The sequence below is a fragment of the Sphaerodactylus townsendi genome, linkage group LG04, assembly GCF_021028975.2.
Source record: "Sphaerodactylus townsendi isolate TG3544 linkage group LG04, MPM_Stown_v2.3, whole genome shotgun sequence".
Classification (NCBI taxonomy): domain Eukaryota; kingdom Metazoa; phylum Chordata; class Lepidosauria; order Squamata; family Sphaerodactylidae; genus Sphaerodactylus; species Sphaerodactylus townsendi.
In genome coordinates, this window is record NC_059428.1 from 26623215 (window position 1) to 26644303 (window position 21089).

General features: G+C 45.1%; 1 protein-coding gene across 1 annotated transcript in view; it reads right to left on the reverse strand.

Moving 5' to 3' along the window:
- The window catches only part of EXPH5 (exophilin 5), a 56651-nt gene extending 36073 nt beyond the window's left edge, over positions 1–20578 (reverse strand). Inside the window, exon 1 of the mRNA XM_048492462.1 lies at positions 20387–20578. Within this exon, the coding sequence (XP_048348419.1) occupies positions 20387–20496 (110 nt within the window). The 5' untranslated portion in view covers positions 20497–20578. The remainder of the gene's footprint in view (positions 1–20386) is intronic.
- Between the last annotated feature and the right edge of the window lie 511 nt (positions 20579–21089).

The following is a 21089-nucleotide window of genomic DNA, read 5'->3' on the forward strand; positions in this document are numbered from 1 at the left end:
GACCTGCCTCTGTTTTATATGAATTTGGTGACAACTCTGCATTTTCAGACAGAAGGTAGCCACCATTATACGTAGTCACCCCTTACGTAGGTGCAAACACTGATAAGTGTCCCATTTAGTTTCCTGAATCAGAGAAAACAGATACTATCGAACAATGTAAACCAGGGAATCTTAGCCAATGCTGTTTTGTTGGCCTATTGAAAGTGAACACCACATAATGAAGACTCTGAGCTCACACAAATGGGTATATTGTCAGACGGTCTACCACACATCTGCACTCAATGTGATGTAAAAGCCTTCCTCTGAGATAATTTCACAATGCAATCCTAAGAACATGTTCCTAGGGATAAGCACCTTTCAATAGATACAATTGGATTGCGTGGTTAGTCATCTGTATAAGCTAATATTCTTATCTTCTAATCTTGTCAGATCAATACACTAAGCTGACGTAAAATAGAATCATTTGTAAAATGCTTTGTTAGCTACCAGCTATATTTTCAACCTAGCTTTCATTTTCTGCATATACCTCTAAAGCATGTAATATATTGCCTCTGGAGGGCAAACACCTGCTACTGAAACCAGAAGATACTGGTGGTTTTCATTTGGGAACAGACTGGTACGGACTGTTTTCCCCGTTGTCAATTTGGCTGCTGATACAGTGTGGTGGCAACAAGATTTGCCCATGACAGATTTCCCAGAAATTTTCCTATCCTGATCCCCCAGCAGAAGTTATCCCTCTTCCTTTGGGTTGCTAGCACACTTTCCCCCCTGTTAATTAATAGTTAATTAAACTGTTAATCTTGAGGTTAAATCAAATACTTCCGAAACTAAATAGTCTTGAATTGTGGCTCTGTATGCTAAAGGGAAGAATTCAAGCACAAACTGTGTGGAAATCCAGGAATAGGTGCTTAATTCACAAAAATTATTAGAATCACGCCAAGACCCAACAGGAAAAGCCCCAAATGCCGTAAATGTCACGGTGGAGGAAATAAACCACATCTATGATTGTGACTAGGTTTGCCAACTGGTTAAAGAACGTCACCTTACTATCTGCTTTTTTAACCAGATGAATCCATTATAAATATATCTGCATAATGCTAAAGCCAAGCCAGTTCTGAATCTTGCAAGACTACTTCTTGGGCCCCTCCGCACAGCAGAGGCAGCTAGGGTTCGACTCGTGGCTTTGGAAATCGTTACCTGAGCTCGACTCCTTTGTTACTCCGCACAGCAGCTGGCTTGTGTCTCCGGAGCCGAGTTCAGAGGACGGGATTACCTCCTTGCGTCTTCTGCTCCTCATTCCCGATTGGCTGTCGTTCTATGGCGGGAAATGTGAGTGCGCGTCCCTTTTTTTTTGTTTACCAACGTAGGAGCTACGTAGGAGGATTTTTTTAAAGGCACGCTTCTCGCTGCCGCCACGAGTCTCCCATTCTGCGCATGGCCGAAATACTGCACTGTGATTGGCTGGCTGGCAGAGTCGAGGCGAGGGAGATTTCGCACTCTGCCGGCTTCGGCTTGAGTGCAACCCGAGTTCGCCAGGAATTTGTACCTCTCAGTCGAGCTCGAAAATTTGACGGTGAGGGGGGAGAGCAGAGACAGACACGAGTCGAACGCTATGGCTGTGCGGAGTACCCGGGCCGGACCTATGTAGAACTAAGGTCGAATCCTACAGTGCGGAGGGGCCCTTTGTCATGGCAACCTGAACCAGCAGGACTTACTTCTGAGTAAGCATGCCTAGGTCTGAGCTGCTAATTTTTAACATGTCCTGGGTGGTATCATCAGAAGAGTCTCCCAACAAATCCTTGAAAGTTTGGTGCTGCTGGCCTAAAAACTGCGCCCCCTGCAGGCCAAAAACCGAAAAAATTAAAAAAACACAAACAGGGGGAGGAGCTTCAGACATGTAATGTGGGGTTTGAACACAAGAAACCCCCCCTTACCTACGTTCAGCAATGGTGGTCGCACTCTGGTGGGCACGGTGGAGAGGGGGAGTGCAGCAGGGGTGGGGGAAGTTCAGCCAGAGGCTGGGCACGGGGGTGTACACTTTTGCATGGGTAAGCCCGGGCCCACTTTTGCATAGGTTTGCCACTGGCAGTCAGGCAAGACAAACTACCTCAGGTCATCCCTTGTTTTGAAAACCGTATGTTGTCACCATAAGTCAGCTATGACTTGACGACAACAACAAAGGACCACCAACATATTCTAGCCTTTTTATTCTGCTAGGAATATGGGCCATTTGACTTCCAAGGAAATCTCTTGGTAGGCCACTGCCAGCTAGGAGCAAGCATTATAAAAAGCTCTAGAAAATCTGCCACAGCTTCGGGGGCCACTTGGAATGGTAACGGACTGTCAGATCAGCAACCTTTTCCTGCTCTGCAGCCAATTTTCGGGAGAAAGCAGCGGGTGAGCTCACTCTAATTGTTTGCGCCACTGAGCTAAGTGAGCTCTTTAGCACTGCCTTGCAGCTCCACAACAGCCGCTCTGTTCCAGGGCCATTTCATTTCCCACTCCATTCCAGTGCACAGATGGAAGAACCACCAACCAGACCGAAGAAGGAGGATTTGGATTTCTCAACTCAAGGAGTCTCAAAGCAGATTACAAACTCCTTCCCTTCCCCTCCCCACAACAGATGTCTTGTGGGGGGGGGGGGAGCTGAGAGAGTTTTGAGAGAACGGTGACTCGCCCAAAATCACCCACCTGACGTTATGTGGAAGAGTGGGGAACAAACCCGATTCACCAGATCAGAGTCCCCCACTCATGTGCAGAAATGGAGAATCAAACCCACATCTCTGAATTAGAGGTCACAGCTCTTAACCATTGTACAATACTGCCTTTTTTTTAAGTCACTGGGCCATTCCTTGAAGCTGATAATAGAGGGATTCAAGAGACTATCAGCTTTTGTGGCCCATGCCACTATCTGGCTTTCTGATCTCTCTGGCACTCCTCTGCCCTGTTGCATTCCTTCTTGGGCAGCTGTATCAATGGGATCCTACAAAAAGATCCTCCAGAATACGCTTAGAAGGGTGGAAACATGCAGAAGTACACCTTATGGCATTTTTAAACAGGTGTTCATGCAGATATTTTTTTCTTTTTGCTGTCAAGTCATGCCTGACATTTGGCGCCCCCTAGTGGAGTTTCAAGACAAGAGACATCCAGAGATGGTTTACCATCGCCTGCTTCGGTGTCATGCCCCTGGTATTCCTTGGAGCTCTCCCACCAAATACTAGCCAAGATTGACTCTGCTTAGCTTCTGAGATCTGACCAGGTCAGGCTAGCCTGGGGTATCCAGGTTAGGGTCCAATTTATACTGATCCCCTCCTTGAATTAACCTGGATTAACATACTCCTTGCATCAACAATCCACCTCCATTGGCCACAGAAAAGCATGGCTGACAGTGGACCGTCCTCATCAGCTTTCCTCTTGCTTTTAAAGGCAAGCCTACATGGGGGGGGGGGGTGTCCCTCCACAGCTACCTGGTGCTATAAGTACGGCTCACCCTCCTCCCCATGTAGACGACCAAACTGGCTGAAGAGAGTTAAAGCAAGGAAGCATGGCCTGCCTTTTTTTTCCTTTCCAGAGCTAGTAGGAAGAAGAAGAAGAAGAAGAAGAAGAAGAAGAAGAAGAAGAAGAAGAAGAAGAAGAAGAAGAAGAAGAGTAGTAGTAGTAGTAGTAGTAGTAGTAGTAGTAGTAGTAGTAGTAGTAGTAGTAGTAGTAGTAGTAGGATGGATTTATATCCCCCCCTTCTCTCCGGCAGGAGACTCAAAGGGGCTTACAATCTCCTTACAATAAGGAGAACAGAATGCCCAAGGCCCACTCATCATTTCCCCATTGGCTTGCATCAGGGAAGCACAGTATCATTTGAACAGGGTATTTAACGCACACCCATCCTACACGTGCTTCCTGCCCTTCTATCTTTTAAAAATTTTGTCACATCCCAGCTGATTAAGCATTCAGTTGTGTTCGAAAGCTCGCACAGCGTTTTGCGTCCATTTGATTGGTCCCAGTGAAAGGTGTACTGATATCACATTTCCAATTAGACTTTTTTATGTCGTATATTTACATGAAATTTTCTGGAAGAGCGATGCTGGAAGAATGCTGCACGTAGATCACTGCATGCAGACCATAAAGAAACAATCTATATGAATCCACAAGCATATTAACTCCTGCTCCTGAGACATAAAACGGAGTCATTCTTCTAACCAGCAGCTATCTTTGATGCTGCCTAGTACCCGGAGCAGCATCTCACATGCTTCTTCTGTGGCTGTTTACAATGTGTTTATTGGAGCCAAAGATATGGCTTCAATACACTGTTAAATCACCCAACTTTTCTTCTAGCAGCAATTATCCCCGAAGCTGCTATTTTCTCTGCATTAAATTGAAACTATCCCTTGTTCACTTCTGTGGATCCACCTCCAGGCAGAAAACATGAGCCGATAAGAGCTCTTTACCAGCAGAACCCCTGAATCTTTTTTAAAAGATGCCGGAGGGCAGCTGTCAGGTCTTGGAAGACAGAACGATCACCTTGGGGGAGGGATACAATTTCCCCTGTCGTAGCAGCTCAGAGATCAAGCGGCTGCCTAGCTCGCCATCCCTTTAATCTATCAAATGTTAGAAAGCAAGGCTGCGATTGTCGGAAAAATTTCCATTCTTCTTCTCAGACTTCTAGAACGATTGCTGACACAGAAGCATTTTTATATCAGCAGATGAACAATTTTTTAAAAAACTGACTTCCCATTAATAGTAGGCATAGCTGACAACTGAGTCAGTATGGGGCGGCAAGAGCTGCCGACCTCCAGGCAACAAAACAGACTACCAATTAACATAATTGGTACTGTGTTGGTTTTGTTGCATTATCTGTGTACCAACCCCACCTTATTTGTGCTTGGTTAACCTCCAGGTAGGACCTAGGGCAGGGGTGTCCAACTCAGGCGCTTCACATGTTCATGGACTACAATTCCCATCAGCCCCTCCTGGCATGGCCAATTGGAGCCCCAGACTTCCATGTGGAGGGGGGGCATAGCAAGCTGGCTCGCCCCATTTGCAAACTCTATGTGGAGATTGCAAACGGGGCTAGCTGGCTCATCCCACCTCCCTTTCCACATGGAAGTGGAGTGTGGAGCTGGCCCCATGCCCAACCTCCATGTAGAGGGACAAATATCGGGGCCCCGTTCAAGCATGGCTGGGTCCAGGTTTGGATCTAGCTATAAGCTGCAGACTGGGTCCAAGCTTGGCCTTAGCCAGGCTCAGATGGGCCCTTGCTGCTTCCATCTCCACGTTGAGATCAGGTGAAGGACACCTGATCTCAACATGGAGGTGGGTGATGGGCGAGCCTGGCTGGCCCCATTTGCGCTCTCCATGTGGGGACTGCAAACAGGGTGAGCCTTGCTCACCACCCTTCAACTGTGCTCCCAAAGTTCCTGACAAGGGCACAGTTGGAGGGGGGGCAGCTGCAAAATGTGCCCTCCAGAAGTGGTGCCTGGGACTCCCCCACCCCCGATATGCTACTGAGTGACACTCAAAATATATTTGGATGCAATAAATCCAACACCCTACAATTAATGGTATCCATAAAGTTAAACATTCAAAACAGCTGATGGGTACCATGTTGTAACAGAAACCTTCCTCACTCAGATGGGCCTAGTAAGTGTTCAGTCATGCTCATTACTTTTAATGCCATTCCTCTCACCATTTCTTCCCACCATGTTGTTTCAGCTGGTACATAATCAAGGCCAGGAGCTACCTTCTGAAAAATCGTCCATGACACAATATAAACAAATAACATCATAATTATGACAAAATCGGTCTTGTACACCTCAGACTAATTAATTCATTAATTGACTTTCCATGCTTTCTTTAATAAAGAGGGGGCCAAGTGAAATGTAATGACTGCAAGTTATACCAGTATTTCATGACTCTACAGTATAATTACTCATTCATCGCACAGAGATTTTTTGTAACATATAGCAGTGGCTAGATTAAAAAAAAACATTATTCACTTAATTTGTACTCCACTTTTCTCCTCAGTTGGAACCCTAAGTGACTTAGAACATTCTTCCCTACTACATTTTATCCACACAGCAACCCTGCAAAGTAGGTTAGACTGAGAGTATATGACTGGCCAAAGTTCATCCAGCAAGCTTCCATGGCAGAGTGGGGATTCAAACTTGGGCCTTCTAGATCCTAAGCCACCATTCAAACCACTACACCATTCCGGCTCTCAGCCTACAGGATAACGGCAGAGAGCTGTTCTTCCTCTGCAGCCATTGCATTAACTAGTTCATGATTGTCCCTATAAGGTATCTTAACATCTACTAATGCCTAAATCTAAGCCCTTCCTGTTTAAGGAACACAATTGGGTATGACACCTTTGCAGGTAAAGTAACATGAACATGATAAAGTAACATGAATAGGCTCTGATTTGGATGCCAACTCTAATACAGATCAGGTAGAAGGAATACCTAATATTTGACCTGATCAGATTATGGACCTTTTTAATCCAGTAACCATGATGGATGTTGATAAGATCTTGGAATCTATAAAAGTTACCACTTGTGAATTGAATTGTTGCTCATCCTAGCCATTAAAATCATGCAAGAACCACATTGATATCTGTCATAAAGTAGTCACCAACTCAAGACACCTTCCCCTTGGCTACTCAAATACATGGTTATTCATCCACTACTTTAAAAAACCTACCCCTTCGGAAAAACGATGTGCTAATTTATTGCCCTGTCTCTAATTTGCCCTTTTGAGGCATAGGGATTGAGAGAGCTAGTAGACCAACTCCAGGTCTTATTGGGAAACTCATCTGATCTGAACCCTTTTCAGGCTGTTCACTCTTTCTTTCTTTCTTTCTTTCTTTCTTTCTTTCTTTCTTTCTTTCTTTCTTTCTTTCTTTCTTTCTTTCTTTCTTTCTTTCTTTCTTTAATTTGATAGACCGCCCACTCCCAAAGGGCTCTGGGAGGTGTACAATTCACTTTAAAACAATGTAAATAAAACAATTCACAACATAAATGTTAATTAAAACCTATAGTCCAAAACATATAAATACAAAGAATCAGATGACAAAGATGGTGACTCGTTACATGTCACAAGAGTAGGTCAGATGTTAACTCAGTAGAAGCATAAACATGAAATGAACATAGAGGAAGGCATCTGTCCACAGCTATCCCTCTCCACTAAAGACCTGGCGAAAGAGTACCACTTTACAGGCCCTGCGGAGCTGTTCAAGGTCCTACAGGGCCCGGGTGGTTTGTGGTAAAAAATTCCACCAAATGGGGGCTAATGCACTAAAGGCCCTGGCCCATGTGGAGGCCAGCTGGATTATAAAGGGGCCTGGGACCACCAGTAAAGGGGGGACGTAAGGGGACAGACTTTAGAGTTTTCACCCAGGTCTCTCCTGACATTCATAGGTTATCAATCCCAGGTACCCCCTCTCGCTCTCTGTCCCCAGCTAATTACTCCAACTAAAATGGAGACAGCTTATTTAAGATAGCAGCTCCAGTTGGAGCAGAACACCATAGCTCAGTTATTATCCAGAGCTAGGCAAAGCATGCATATTCCTCCCATTCTGCATATCACTCCCATTTTGTGTCCAACATTTACTGGCTCAATTCATGGTATGGCAGAGGCGTATCTAGAGAAAATGTAGCCTGGTGCAAAATCTGAGTTTTCCACCCCACCTCCCCATATGGGCAGCTGCCCTCCCCCACCACAACCAAACAACTTTTTTTTGCACCAGGTCAGTGTATGGACTAGGGGGGAAGGAGGAGGGGTGTGTGGGTGTGTGACTAAATGTAGTATGGGCTATCACATACAAAGCCATTCATGGCCTTAGTCTTTCATAGAAATGGGACCACCTTTCCCCCCCTTTGCTCCACCACAACATCTTTGTTCATCTGAGCAGGTGTCATTCTGCAAAGGGGCAAATCCACAAATGCCCCTACATGTGCGTTTTTGTTGCGGCCCTTACCTTATGAAATGTATGTATTTTACAATATTTATATTTCACTATTTTGCCCTCACAAGGGTCACCAAGGCAGCCTAACAAGTTAAAATGCACATAGTAAAACTACATTTTAAAACCAAACAAACAGCAGCAACACATCATTAAAACAAATATATATATATACACAAAGGCATAATAACGACAATTAAAACATTTAAAGCAATTAAAACACAGCATACCTAATGAGGTCAGGAATTGTCCCATTTCTTGGCATTCCACAAATGATGCAAAACTGAATTTTTCTGGAGGGCTATATGGCAATGAAATGGTTTCAGAGAGATGATTCGGTAAAGAGATGGAGACTGTGGACTATACTACCAGGCATAGTACATCATATCAGTTGCTGTGATATTCTCCTACAATATTATTTCTGCATCATTTAACATGACATGTTAATGCTTATGCTTTTTGTTTCAGCTTCTTCCAATTTCTGCTTATTTTCCGATTTCTGCAATCCAAACCCTATTGCACTGTTTAGCGGATGTCCCATCCTGTTAATTGTATGGACTTACACTTTGAAATCTTCCTTGAACCTCAGCACAAAATGTGGATTATAAATAACGTAAATAAAAATAAATACATTCTCGGTCTCCTACAAAAACAAAGGGGCAGACTGGCTCTCAAACTTCCTGGGGAAATATTCTCTTGTATATTGAGCTATTGAGGTTTCCCTAGTTGAGGGGGTGACATCAGCTGAGAGCATGATATATAAGTGAGTGTATGTGAAGTTTTGCCCTCTCTGCCTGCTGTATTACTGTGGAAGCCATCTGTGTAAATAAACCTTGTTTTTTTACCTTGCTGCTTGCCTGATGATTGAGACATAACATATTCCATGGGCCACTGCCCAAGAAGGCTAGTGGCAGCCAGGAGCAAGGAAAACCAAGTGGTCTATGAGATACCGGCAGCACTACCATATCTGCTTGGTTGGACCTAAAGCTCTTGGTGTCATAGCAAAGGCTGTAGACTTGCACAACAAGTGAGCCAATACTTATTGTTGTCCCAGTCCTGTAAGAGCTAAGAGTATCCCATAGTGCTACGAACACAACGGTAGCCACATGTCTCCGTTTGCTCTAGTGAGGCGGCCAGAACTTCCCACCTAGCAAGCTCCGGCCTCTGCTGCTTCTCGGTAGGACAGTGGTAGGAGGAATGGTGGGGAAATTGCCATCACTTCAACAGTACAACATCACTTCCAGCATAACATCACTTCCAACAGTACAACAGCACATCACTGGAAGTGACATCACAGCCTCAAAATGATAGAAATGTACATGCCTCTGCCAAGTCTCCTGCTGGTTGTCAGCACCTGGCTAGCAACCCCGTACTCTGGGTTCATTCAGGTGTTTGAACGTTCCAGTCTGTGCTTGCAAAAAATCAAAGTAAATGGATCCCTAGTCCTTTCAACTTGATACAGCCCACTTGGGCGGACGGTGATTCTCAAGATTCTCAGGGAGAGAACCATCTCGGCTAATATCTGTTACTGAATCCTTTTACCTGGAGATGCCAAGGACTGAATCTGTGACCTGTGGCATACAAAGCAGGTAACCCTTTCCCCCTATTTAGCAATCGGCTTGATGAATAGTTCTTGGGAACTCAAAAGTTTGTATTCGCCATGTTATATTTTGATTGGTCCTAATAAACAGGCATTAAACAGTTATTGTTTATTGGGACACTCTCAATTTATTTATTGGGATAATTATTGGAACACTCTCATCTGTAATTTTTGCCAAATCTCATCTTGCAGTATCTCATTGTCTATGACAGTGGTGGCGAACCTCTGGCATGGGTGCCAGAGGTAGCACTCAGAGCCCTCTCTGTGGGCACATTCAAACAGAGTCACCCCCCCCCCCACACACACACACACATCTAGGCTGGCCTGGGCCGCTGGGCTCTATTAGCATTAAACCTAAGACCTAGTTTTGGGGAAGCAGTGTAGGTAACCCTGTTAAACCTCACAGATTTTCATGCGAAGAACTAAAGCGTGATCCTTTACCTGGGAGCAAGCTCAGTTGCTAGCAATGGGGCTTGCTTCTGAATAAACCCTCGTAGGGTTGTGATTCACCCGTTGGAAGAGTTGCACGGTTGCTTCAAAGCAAAGCCAACAACTACCACCAAGCTTACTCCCGAGTAAAGCATGCCTCAGAGCCAACCATTTTTTCTAAACTAAAACCTCAGTATTCAGGTTAAATTGCCGTGTTGGCACTTTGCGATAAATAAGTGGGTTTTGGGTTGCAATTTGGACACTCAGTGTCAAAAAAGTTCGTTATCACTGGTCTATGATAAAAGTATTCTAGTATGGGGTAACCAGTATTGCACAATGGCTGGAATAAATATGTACTAAATAGCTAACCTTTGCTACAAGCTTGTGTGACTGGAAACTCTGAACTGTCATGACAATGAAACAACTTAAGGCACCAAAAATTACTGCTGGCATCGCAAGGAATCCTCTCATGATAATGAGCCCAGAAAAACTAGCCAGTTTCTGGCCTCTCTGTGAAATTTTCCAGAAAAAACACCGGTTAGAAGATCACTAGTAAGAAACAGTAATCAGTAACACTAACTGAGGGATTCAGAGAATGTTCTAGAAACACACAGACTGTATTCCTTTGATAGATAATTACTCACTGGGGTTTGCTTACAGTTTGAGTTTTTAAAAAGGTGGTATCGTGGGAATTATTGTCCCTCACTCTTTCTTTGTTATTAAGCCAAGGGAAATTGTACTATGGACAGTACCGGAAACTTCTTGAAATGAATACACACAACTCTCCCAATGTGGCCTTCCCTCACTATTGTTGATACAGACATCAAATCGGCAAATTATTTTTAACATTGCCAATGTGAACAGTCACATGGGAAAAGCTGCACATCTCTCATTCACTCCTTTTCACTTCCCTATCTGGCATTTCTTCATTTATGTTGGCCAGTGGCTCTGGGATTGATAGCTAGGCGCACCTTCAATGGCTTCTGTCTCCAAACTAAGTTCATTCATCCCAGGAAAAAGAATTATTTCTGTCCTCATACAAACTTGTATACAGTTATCCCTTCCACATTGCTGGGGTTAGGGGCATGGCACTCCCAGCGATATGGAAATCCACGTAAAAAAATTTGGCCCTTTTTTCATACCAGAGAATATGGTAAGTTTGATATTTTTTTTTTATTTTAAATTTTTAAAAGAAATTCTGGATATTTATGATACTAAAAGATAAAAATATGTCAATATTATACATATATTTTATGCCTTTCTGAGTTTATAAACTTGTTCTGTGTCACCTGTGGGCTTTTGCGTGTTGTCTGTGGCTTCCACAAAACTCCTCAAAATTTCCAATTTAATTTCTCATCCCACACTGTGATATATCCAAACCGCGATGGGGAAAGTCACAATGTGGAAGGAATAGCAGTGGCGTAGGAGGTTAAGAGCCCGTGTATCTAATCTGGAGGAACCGGGTTTGATTCCCAGCTCTGCCGCTTGAGCTGTGGAGGCTTATCTGGGGAATTCAGATTAGCCTGTGCACTCCCACACACGCCAGCTGGGTGACCTTGGGCTTCTCAGAGCTCTCTCAGCCCCACCCACCTCACAGGGTGTTTGTTGTGAGGGAGGGAAGGGCCAGGAGATTGTCAGCCCCTTTGAGTCTCCTGCAGGAGAGAGAGGGGGGATATAAATCCAAACTCTTCTTCTTAATTCTCCCTTTCTTGACACACAACGTTCTCCACTTTCTCACATGTTAATACAAATATATTTCATGGTGATGGAACTTAAAGTCCACAACTTCCGTTTCTGGATTCCTGCCTGCTTCCTGCTTTTCTTAGTCATCTCCTTACTCCTGTTCTATCCACAGCTCCTAAACTGCTACTGGCGAAAATAATAAACTAACAGCCCCACACAAACGTTTTCTTCCTTCCACGGCAACAGGAAACCCCTCAGGACATGTTCTGACCTCCACTCCTGATCCTTCTGTAGCAGCAGCTGGGCCCTTTGAAATGCCAAAAGACAGATGCTGTTCCACCTTCCTCTTCTAGCCCTTCATGAACCTTACACTGATAGCATAATTATACAAGGTGCTCCCAGACAGCTGCCGCTCTGCTTGTTCTGATGATTAGAAAATGGTCAAATCTGGCATTGTTGCCTCTGCTCAAGCCCTGCTTACTTACTTATTTGTTCATTTACACAACTGTTAGATTGCTCCCCACCCCTTACATGGGCTCAGAACAGTTTACAACCTCATAAATGCATTAACCAAGCAAAAAAAAAATACAACAAATGGTAATCAATCACTACACCTTAAAATAAAATAAGCCCAGAAACCACACAACACCCCAAAATTCAAATATTTGGCCCCTTCCTTGCAGATTTAAGGGGTTCAATCCAACAACAAATCCATCATGTGACTCTGGTGACTGAATGACTTGAATACTTTGTAGAATTTCCAAAGAGTTAGCATGATTTTCACTGATTATCTCCTCCTGCAAGAGCTAGTTTGGTGTAGAAGAAAAGAAGAAGAGTTTGGATTTATATCCCCCCTCTCTCTCCTGTAGGAGACTCAAAGGGGCTTACAATCTCCTTGCCCTTCCCTCCCTCACAACAAACACCCTGTGAGGTGGGTTGGGCTGAGAGAGCTCCAAAGAGCTGTGACTAGCCCAAGGTCACCCAGCTGTTGTGTGTGGGAGCGAACAGGCTAATCTGAATTCCCCAGATAAGCCTCCACAACTCAAGCGGCAGAGCGGGGAATCAAACCCGGTTCCTCCAGATTAGAATGTACCTGCTCTTAACCACTGCTCTTAGCCACTACACCACTGCTCTTAGCCACTACACCACTGCTCTTAGCCACTTAACCACTGCTGTAGTGGTTAAGAGGAGTGGGACTCTAATCTAGAGAACTGGGTTCAATTTCTCACTCCTCTACATGAAGCCTGCTGGATAACCTTGGACCAGTCACAATTCTCTCAGAACTCTCTCAGCCCATGTGGAGGCAGGCAATGGCAAACTACCTCTGAACATCTCTTGCCTTGAAAACCCTAAGGGGTTTCCATGTCGGCTGAGATTTAATGGCACTTTAAACACACATACACACAACAGTCCTAAAGAATCAAAAATGCTATCCTTGGGTGATGGGGGACACTCAGGGTTAGCTTGGGAGGATCATAAATCTCTCATGGGGGCAGATATCAGGAAAATTGTCCCCCTCTGGTTGCTTGTGGAAATTCTAGGCAAAATCCAAGCCCAAGCTGAAGATCATGTAGTCTGCAAATACCCTTCTAATATTTCTGGAGAATGAATGATACAATAAAAGAAGAAGAAGAAGAAGAGTTGGATTTATATCCCCCCTTTCTCTCCTGCAAGGAGACTCAAAGGGGCCTACAATCTCCTTGCCCTTCCCCCCTCACAACAAACACCCTGTGAGGCAGGAAGAACTGTGACTAGCCCAAGGTCACCCAACTGGCATGTGTGGGAGTGCACAGGCTAATCTGAATTCCCCAGATAAGCTTCCACAGCTCAAGTGGCAGAGCGGGGAATCAAACCTGGTTCCTCCAGATTAGAGTACACCTGCTCTTAACCACTACGCCACTGCTGCTCTCTGACAAAAGGCATGACATTTACTTGCGGAAAGCACCATGGTAAGGTGGCGAATACCGGACTAGTCATCAAACAAGCACCTTATGCCTCTTTTAGAAGACTGCAACAATAGGAACCGTTTACATTCCTGTGGTTACTGATAAAAGACACCATTCTCCACAGGACATACTGGTAGCATGCAGCACAGCTTTGCTTGTGGTCAGGACAGATATTTTCATGCTTCAGTGAACACATGTTGTGGCTTTCTACGGAGTCAGACCCTTTGTCCACGAAGGACAGTCTTGTCTACTCTGACTGGCAGCAGAATTCCAGGTTTCAGGCAGAAGTCTTTCACCTCACCTGCCACCTGATCCTTCACCTGGAATTGCTGGGGACTGAACCGAACCTGGCACCTTCCACACGCCAAGCAGATGCTCTGCGACGGAACCGCAGCCCTAATGGGCCGACAGGGCTTCGCATTAACGAGCTATAGTGCAGTCATAAATAAGAGTGCAAGCTAAGAGTCTGAAATTTCAACTGAGCCATGAATTCACAAGACGGTGCGAGGCAAGCAACTTCGCTCAGCATCAGCCCGCCTCTGTAATATTAAGAAAATAATAGCAACACAAGGTACATTCAGAATTACTGAATGTCTAGTACTGTGAGCACTTCAGAGAAGTTTTATGCAAACCGTTATTATATTAGCAAAATCCCTGTCACTGATTATGGTTGTCAGGATCTCATATCTTTTTTTTTTTTGCCATTAAGTTATAGCTGACTTATGGCAACCCCCAGGCCCAGATTTTCAAGGAAAGAGTCATTCAGAGGTGGTTTGCCATTGCCTGCCTCTGTGTAGCAAGGCTGGACTTACATCCAGAGGTGGGATCCAGCAGGTTCTCACAGGTTCCCGAGAGTAGGTTACTAATTATTTGTGTGTGCCGAGAGGGGGGTTACTAATTGGTGATTTTGCCATGGGATTTTTGCCTTAGTTACGCCCCTCCTCTCAGCAGTAGCGCACAGAACTTGAAGCAGTCTAGCAGGAGGTGCACCGGCGTGTGTGGCAGCCTGCGCCTGCGTGCATTCGTTTCCCGCCCAAGGACGGCGCAGCGGCTGCCCCTTGCCACAGCCCCGCCCAGGAATGCCCCACCCCCGGAATGCCCAGCCTCGCCCTCGTTGTGCCCCACCCAGCCCCATTGGCGCTACACCACAGTTTGAATCCCACCACCATGGGAACCTGTTACTAAAATGTTTGGATCCCACCACTGCTTACATCCAAATACTAACCAGAGCCGACCCTACTTAGCTTCTGAGATTTGACGAGTTCAGGCTAGCTTTGGCTACAAGTCAGAGTACCCCCCCCCCCGGATACACCATTGGGGAGGGCTGCAGCAGCTGCCTGCCAGTGGATCTGCCCCCCCCGCCAATGCCAAGTGTGGCCCTGCACTGCTCCCAGTGGCCGATTTGCGGGGGGGGGGGGGGCTTTGGATGGCGTCGTAAGAGCATTGTGAAATCCCCCACAACAGTTTGGTGGCTGTTTCAGAACTGCCTCATGGTGATTCCATATTCTGATCAGAAACTGAGGAGCTCTACTAGCTGCACCCTCCATATATGTAGAAAAGAAGTACATCTGCACCTCATTATAGCTGTCTTCATCTGGAAATGTGGCTGCAAGCTTATCAAAAACACTTCTCACATCTTTCGATTGGGACAAAAGCTAATGCAGCAAGAGACTTCAGTGTAATATGTTGATATTAGTTATTCAGCCTTCAAGCCAACATTTCTTATTTTCCTGAGAAGACTCCGACACAGGTGAAAATAACATTCTTTGACCTCAGTGTGTGGAAAGACAATCCTTACTGCAGCCATACAAGCCTTCTCAAAATAGTGTGAGCGTTTTTCCGTGTGGGCATTTTTCTGGTCACCCATTTCTTGGTCCCTTCTTCAGCAGTGTGTGGTCCAGGGAGTTGCTCTGACTCTTTCATTTGATGCAGAATTATTTTCTGGAAAGGGGCTACAGTATTGATATAACTGCAATAACAGCAATACCAATATAACAGCAACTTAAAGTGCTTTAACAAATCTTGTGACTGTGTGCCTTTAAGAGTGAGTTAATGGGCAGAGTTCAGAGAACCAGGAAGAGCAGAGACCTGAGAGAGTTCAGCAAGCAAGCTGTGCAGTAGGCAGTGGAATTGCCTCCTTGCGTGTAAACGGAGAAATACAAGGAGATCTTACTACAACCCCACTGTGCGACAAAGAGTCCCGAGGTAAGCAGTCCGTGCATAATAGGCCCTGGAGTCTTTGACTGCATTCAAGGATGAGCAAAAAGTGATACATAACCATCATGGACAAATCTCTGTCTCAGTACCTACATAAAGCCTCAGAATGGAATCCAAAAAGTGACAAATATATACCTATGATTTTATGGGAGAACACAATTTCGTTTTGGCTGGCAAAGTTAAGTTTCACTTTGAAAAGCCTGAACATCATCAAAACCGCAAGTCTCCAAGTATGACTGCTGTCTTCCCAAAGAGTTACGGGAACTTGCTACAGAAGCCACTAATTCTTTGCTTACTCATCCATGGCTAATTTTTATGTGGCTGGACTGACCCTGAGGGCCAAGTAACGATTTCTTTTCAACTGATGCCACACTGCTAAGTGCACCTTCTCTCACACATAATATGTGGTGCATAACTTGCCACTAGGAACCACGTTAAGGCCATTGCTCGTGCGGCATGAAGCTAAATTTTCCCAAACAACCCTGCCAAATTATTCCTTTCCACCAGCGGAAACCACTCCACCTAGAGGGGTAGGCAAAGGCCGCCAAATCCCATCTGGAATTTGCTTGCAGCTCGTTTAATAGTTCACTTCCGCCGAGAGGAAGAGAAAGTCTTCCTGTCACCTTCGGGCTTCACATCTTTAACTTATCCCTTAGATCAGTGAAAATTAAGAACAATTTAAAATGACAATACAAGGTTATGTATTCCACGTTTGTGTGCTAAATCACACAGAGGTACCTCACACTACATCAGACCATTGGATTATCGAGCTCAGCATCGTCTGATAGCACCAGATTTCCTGCATCTCACATCTTCAACATTACCTACTACCATATCCCCCTTTTTAACCAGAGAAACTGGGATTACTCCCCTTTGGAAAAAAAGAACAAGCAAGATGTACATATCATGGCCAATAAATGCGGATTCTGTGGCTACTTGCAAAGCAAAGAAGCAATATAAGCAGGAACAGTCTGTGGCAAAGAGACTAAAGAGAAATACTTTTCTGCCATCCAGTCAAACCTGACTTATGGCGACCCAGTAGGATTTTCAAGGCAAGCAACAGTCAGTGGTGGTTTGCCAAGAGTTAGTAAAGATTAACTCTTTCAATAGATATCATAAAAATTAAACGTCTTGTTTTGAAGGTGTGCCCCAAATATAGTAGCTGATATCTCAGCTCCTCATGAATGGCTCTGTTCGGGCACCCTGTGTGTTACCACACCAATCCCAAGCAGAGTTACACACCCTTCTTGGTTCACTGAAGTCAATACACTTAGAAGGTGTAACTGTTTATAAGGATTGAACTGTAACAGTGCATTCCTAAGCCTAGCTACATTGTTCTAAAATCATCAAAATCAATGGGCTTAGAAGGGAGTAACTCTGTTTAAAACTGCACTGTTAGTCACCTGAACTACCAGGCAAAGTCCTTCAAGGGTGCGGGTGGTGAGCAGATAGTGTGTAAGTAGTCTTAAAATAGAAAGAAAGAACAGAAAATAGTTAACCTCCTCTCCACTGGCAGTAGTTCTTTTCCTCCTCCTTAAGTACCAACCCTAACTTGAAATTAAGCACAAATTCCACTGAAATGTACCCTGCCCTCTATCCCACACATGATAGTTTGGGTATAGCAGAAAGGCAGGAGTCTTTAAACAATCACCACCATATGTGAAGCAACCCATAATAATTTGTATTCATAGGTGACAAATTTGTATTCACAGGTGTCAAAAATCAAATTTTACTTCAATAGTCCTGTAATGCAAGAGGAAAGTCAGCCCTAGTCTGGCCACCTTGGAAATGACAGTTTAGAGGTGGGATATAATTTTCTGAAAATCTTAAATCAACATATGGGATGTTGTAAAGAAGAAGAGTTTGGATTTATACCCCACCTTTCTCTCCTGTAAAGAGACTCAAGGTGGCATAGAAGCTCTTTTCCTCTTCCCACAACAGACACCTTGTGAGGTAGGCGGAGCTGAGAGAGCTCCGAAGAACTGTGGCCCGCGCAACATCACCCAGCAGGAATGGAAGAGTGCGGAAACGCATCTGGTTTACCAGATAAGCCTCAGCCACTCAGGTTGAGGAGCGGGGAATCAAATCCAGTTGTCCAGATTAAAATCCACCTGCTCTTAACCACTACACTACACTGGCTCTCTGTGGTAGTTGCAGGTGAAACATCAGGAGAAAATACTTCTGGAACGTGGCCATACAACCCAGAAAACCCAGAACATCCCAGTGATTCCAGCCGTGAAAGCCTTCAACAATACATTGAACATACATGATGTAATCTGCCCCAAGCACTCTGGGAAAGGGCGGGATAAAAATGTAAATAAATAAATAAATAAATAAATGTGTATTCCATTGTTTATCCCATATTAACAATATCTACAAGTGGCACCAACCCTCACTAGTAATTTTTTAAGTCTCCATCATACAGAAAGTAAATCAACAATCTAAGCCAGGGGTGTTGAACTCGCAGCCCTCGAGATGTTATGGACTACAGTTCCCATCATCCCCTCCCAGCATGATGTTGGCAGGGGATGATGGGAACTGTAGTCCATAACATCTGGAGGGCCGCGAGTTTGACATCTATGATTTGATTCTAGTGGAACCTGAAAGACCAAAAAAATTGTTCCAATATAAGTTTCTGTAAATCAGAACTCGAAGTGTCCATGCTTATATTTTATTTTTATTTATTTATCAGTCTTATATACCGCCCAATCCCCGAAGGGAATATGTGTGAGTGTGTGTACAATGAAAGCCATTGACCATGGTGGCAGGGGCCGATGGGAATTGTAGTCCATGAACATCTGGAGAGCTGCAGGTTGCAGACCTCTGGCCTAGGCCTGCATATCCCCAGGCCGCTAGCCTAATCTCATCAGATCTCAGAAGCTAAACGGAGTCAGCCCTGGTTAATATCTGGATGGGTGTCCTCCAAGGAATACCAGGGTCATGATGCAAAGACCGGCAATGGCAAACCACCACTAAACATCCCTTGCCTTGAAAACCCTATAAGGCTGGCATAGGTCAACTGTGACTTGAGGGCACGCACGCACACACGCACGCACGCCACACATTTTATGTGCCTGAGGAAGTGAATTCTGACTCACAAAAGTTTATGCTGGAATCAGTTTTGTTAATTTGTAAAGGAGCCACTAGACTTCTGTTTTATTTTTCTGTTAACATACTAATATGGCTACCAGTTTGGAATTATGCCTAGAAAAATAGTTTAGCAACATGATCAGATGCACATTTAATCTGAATAAGATGACCCTTTCAAGAAAGTGTGTCTAGGACTGTCAGCGAAAACATATTTCACATTCAGCTTAGCACTGGATAGCTGCAAGAAGCCTATGTTGACTTTGTACATGTCCCAGTCCATGGTTTATGCATTCCCGGGAGTAGACTTTTGACACTGACATTTATGATGATTTGTAGTGGCGTACTGCGGCCAGCATGTATGTGCTAGCAAAGGCACACAGCTGGCTCATTATGGGCTGGAATTACTGAGAGTCAGCACAGCCTAAGACTTAGGTTTCTCCTGCTGCTGCTCCTCACACAGGAGTAAATATGAGAACAGGGTGCTCACCTGCAAACAAAATTAAATCCCCCCCCCATCCCCACAAGTGTTGGCAAGAATTGTTGTTGAGCATGAGGCAAAAGTATTATTAGTGTGTTGTGGGAAACAGAAGAGAGCCATTTAAAAACCTAACATAAACTGAAAAGTCATTGTAGCTTCTCCCCCACTTGGGAAAGAGGCTGTGACTAAACAGTACAACATCTACCCGGCTGGAAGTTTAACCTCCGGCATCTCACTTAAAAGGCTCAGGTAGAAGCTAATGTGAAAGGCCTCTCTACCGGAGCGGCTGCCGGTCAGAGTAATCAACGCTAGTTTTGAGAGATCAAAGGCCTGACTCAGTATGGGGCAGCTTCATGAGTTCATGAATCAGGCAATAAAAGCAGGAACAGCAAAATTAAATTAAGATGTTGAATGCCACATAACAAATGTCTTTAACACCTCAATGTCACTGGGCTTAGCCCTGGATCCTTCCTACCATTCCAAGTTCCAGCCTTGTATTTTGCAAAAATCATTATCATAAGTTGAAAGAAGAGAGGAGGAGGAGAGCTTCACTGTGCCTCTCAACACTGAAGACTGCCCATCCATGTCACTGAGCAATTATAGTCAGCTCACAGAGACCTGGGCATAGTGTTTCAAGGTTGAAGAGTCTGCTTCCTAGCCTGGCAGAGCGGAGCCTTTTGCAAATAAACTTGCGCTAACTCGGAAATCGCAGCCTCTGAACTGCTGAAGTAAAATGCATTTCAGATCAGAGCAGAAAACAGCAACAGAAGCTGCAGAGGAAAAAAAAAGCACTTTAGCCCCGAGTGCAGAATTTCGAGGATCAACTGACTCCCAGTTGCTCGGGATCAAGGCCAGGTGAAAACAAACGTAACGACCCACTCTGCAAATGTGCAGATCGCTATACAAAGCAGAGCTCCCCCTCCCCAGTGGCATTCTGTTTGCACGACGGACGGCAGGAAGAAGAGTCAAGTTACTCTAGAGGAGCCTGTTACCTGATCCTTTCCCTCTCGGCCCTTTTGAGCCGGGAGTTCCGCTCCAGCACGTGGAAGATCTGCTGGGCTTCCTCCTCGTCCAAGAAACTCAGATCTACCTCGCGAGCCATTTTGGGGCGGGGGTCTCCGAGGCCAGCGGGGGGTGCTGCTGACCCTTGGACTCCTCGCGTCGCCTCAGCACCATCGCAGAAGAAAGCCTCTCTCCGCTCTCTCTCCCCCCCCCCGCCCCGCGCGAGGGAGCCGGCAGCTCCGCTTCGAGTCCCTGCACAGAGGCGCGCGCGGCACCTGGGATGGGCACTGACTGGCTGCCCGCTCGACCTGTCAAGGAGAGGCGCCGGAGGCTGAGGAGGGGAGGAGCCAATCCCTGGCTCGTCAGGGGCGGGCTCGCTCTTTCCCCAGGTAGAGGAGGCAGGTCACAGGAGCGCTCCGACCTGCGTTCTGGTCAAATATTTGCTTTCCAAGGCTTTGGAAGAGACAGTGTTTGCTTTTACGGCTGATGTCGACTGGAATAAAACTGTGGAGATGGGGATGGTTAGATAGGGAGTTTGTAACACCACTGGGATTCACGCTACATACATACATACATACATACATACAGGCTCATTCCGCACATGCAGACTAATGCACTTTCAAACTGCTTTCAGTGCTCTTTGAAGCTGTGCAGAATGGCAAAATCCACTTGCAAACAGTTGTGAAAGTAGTT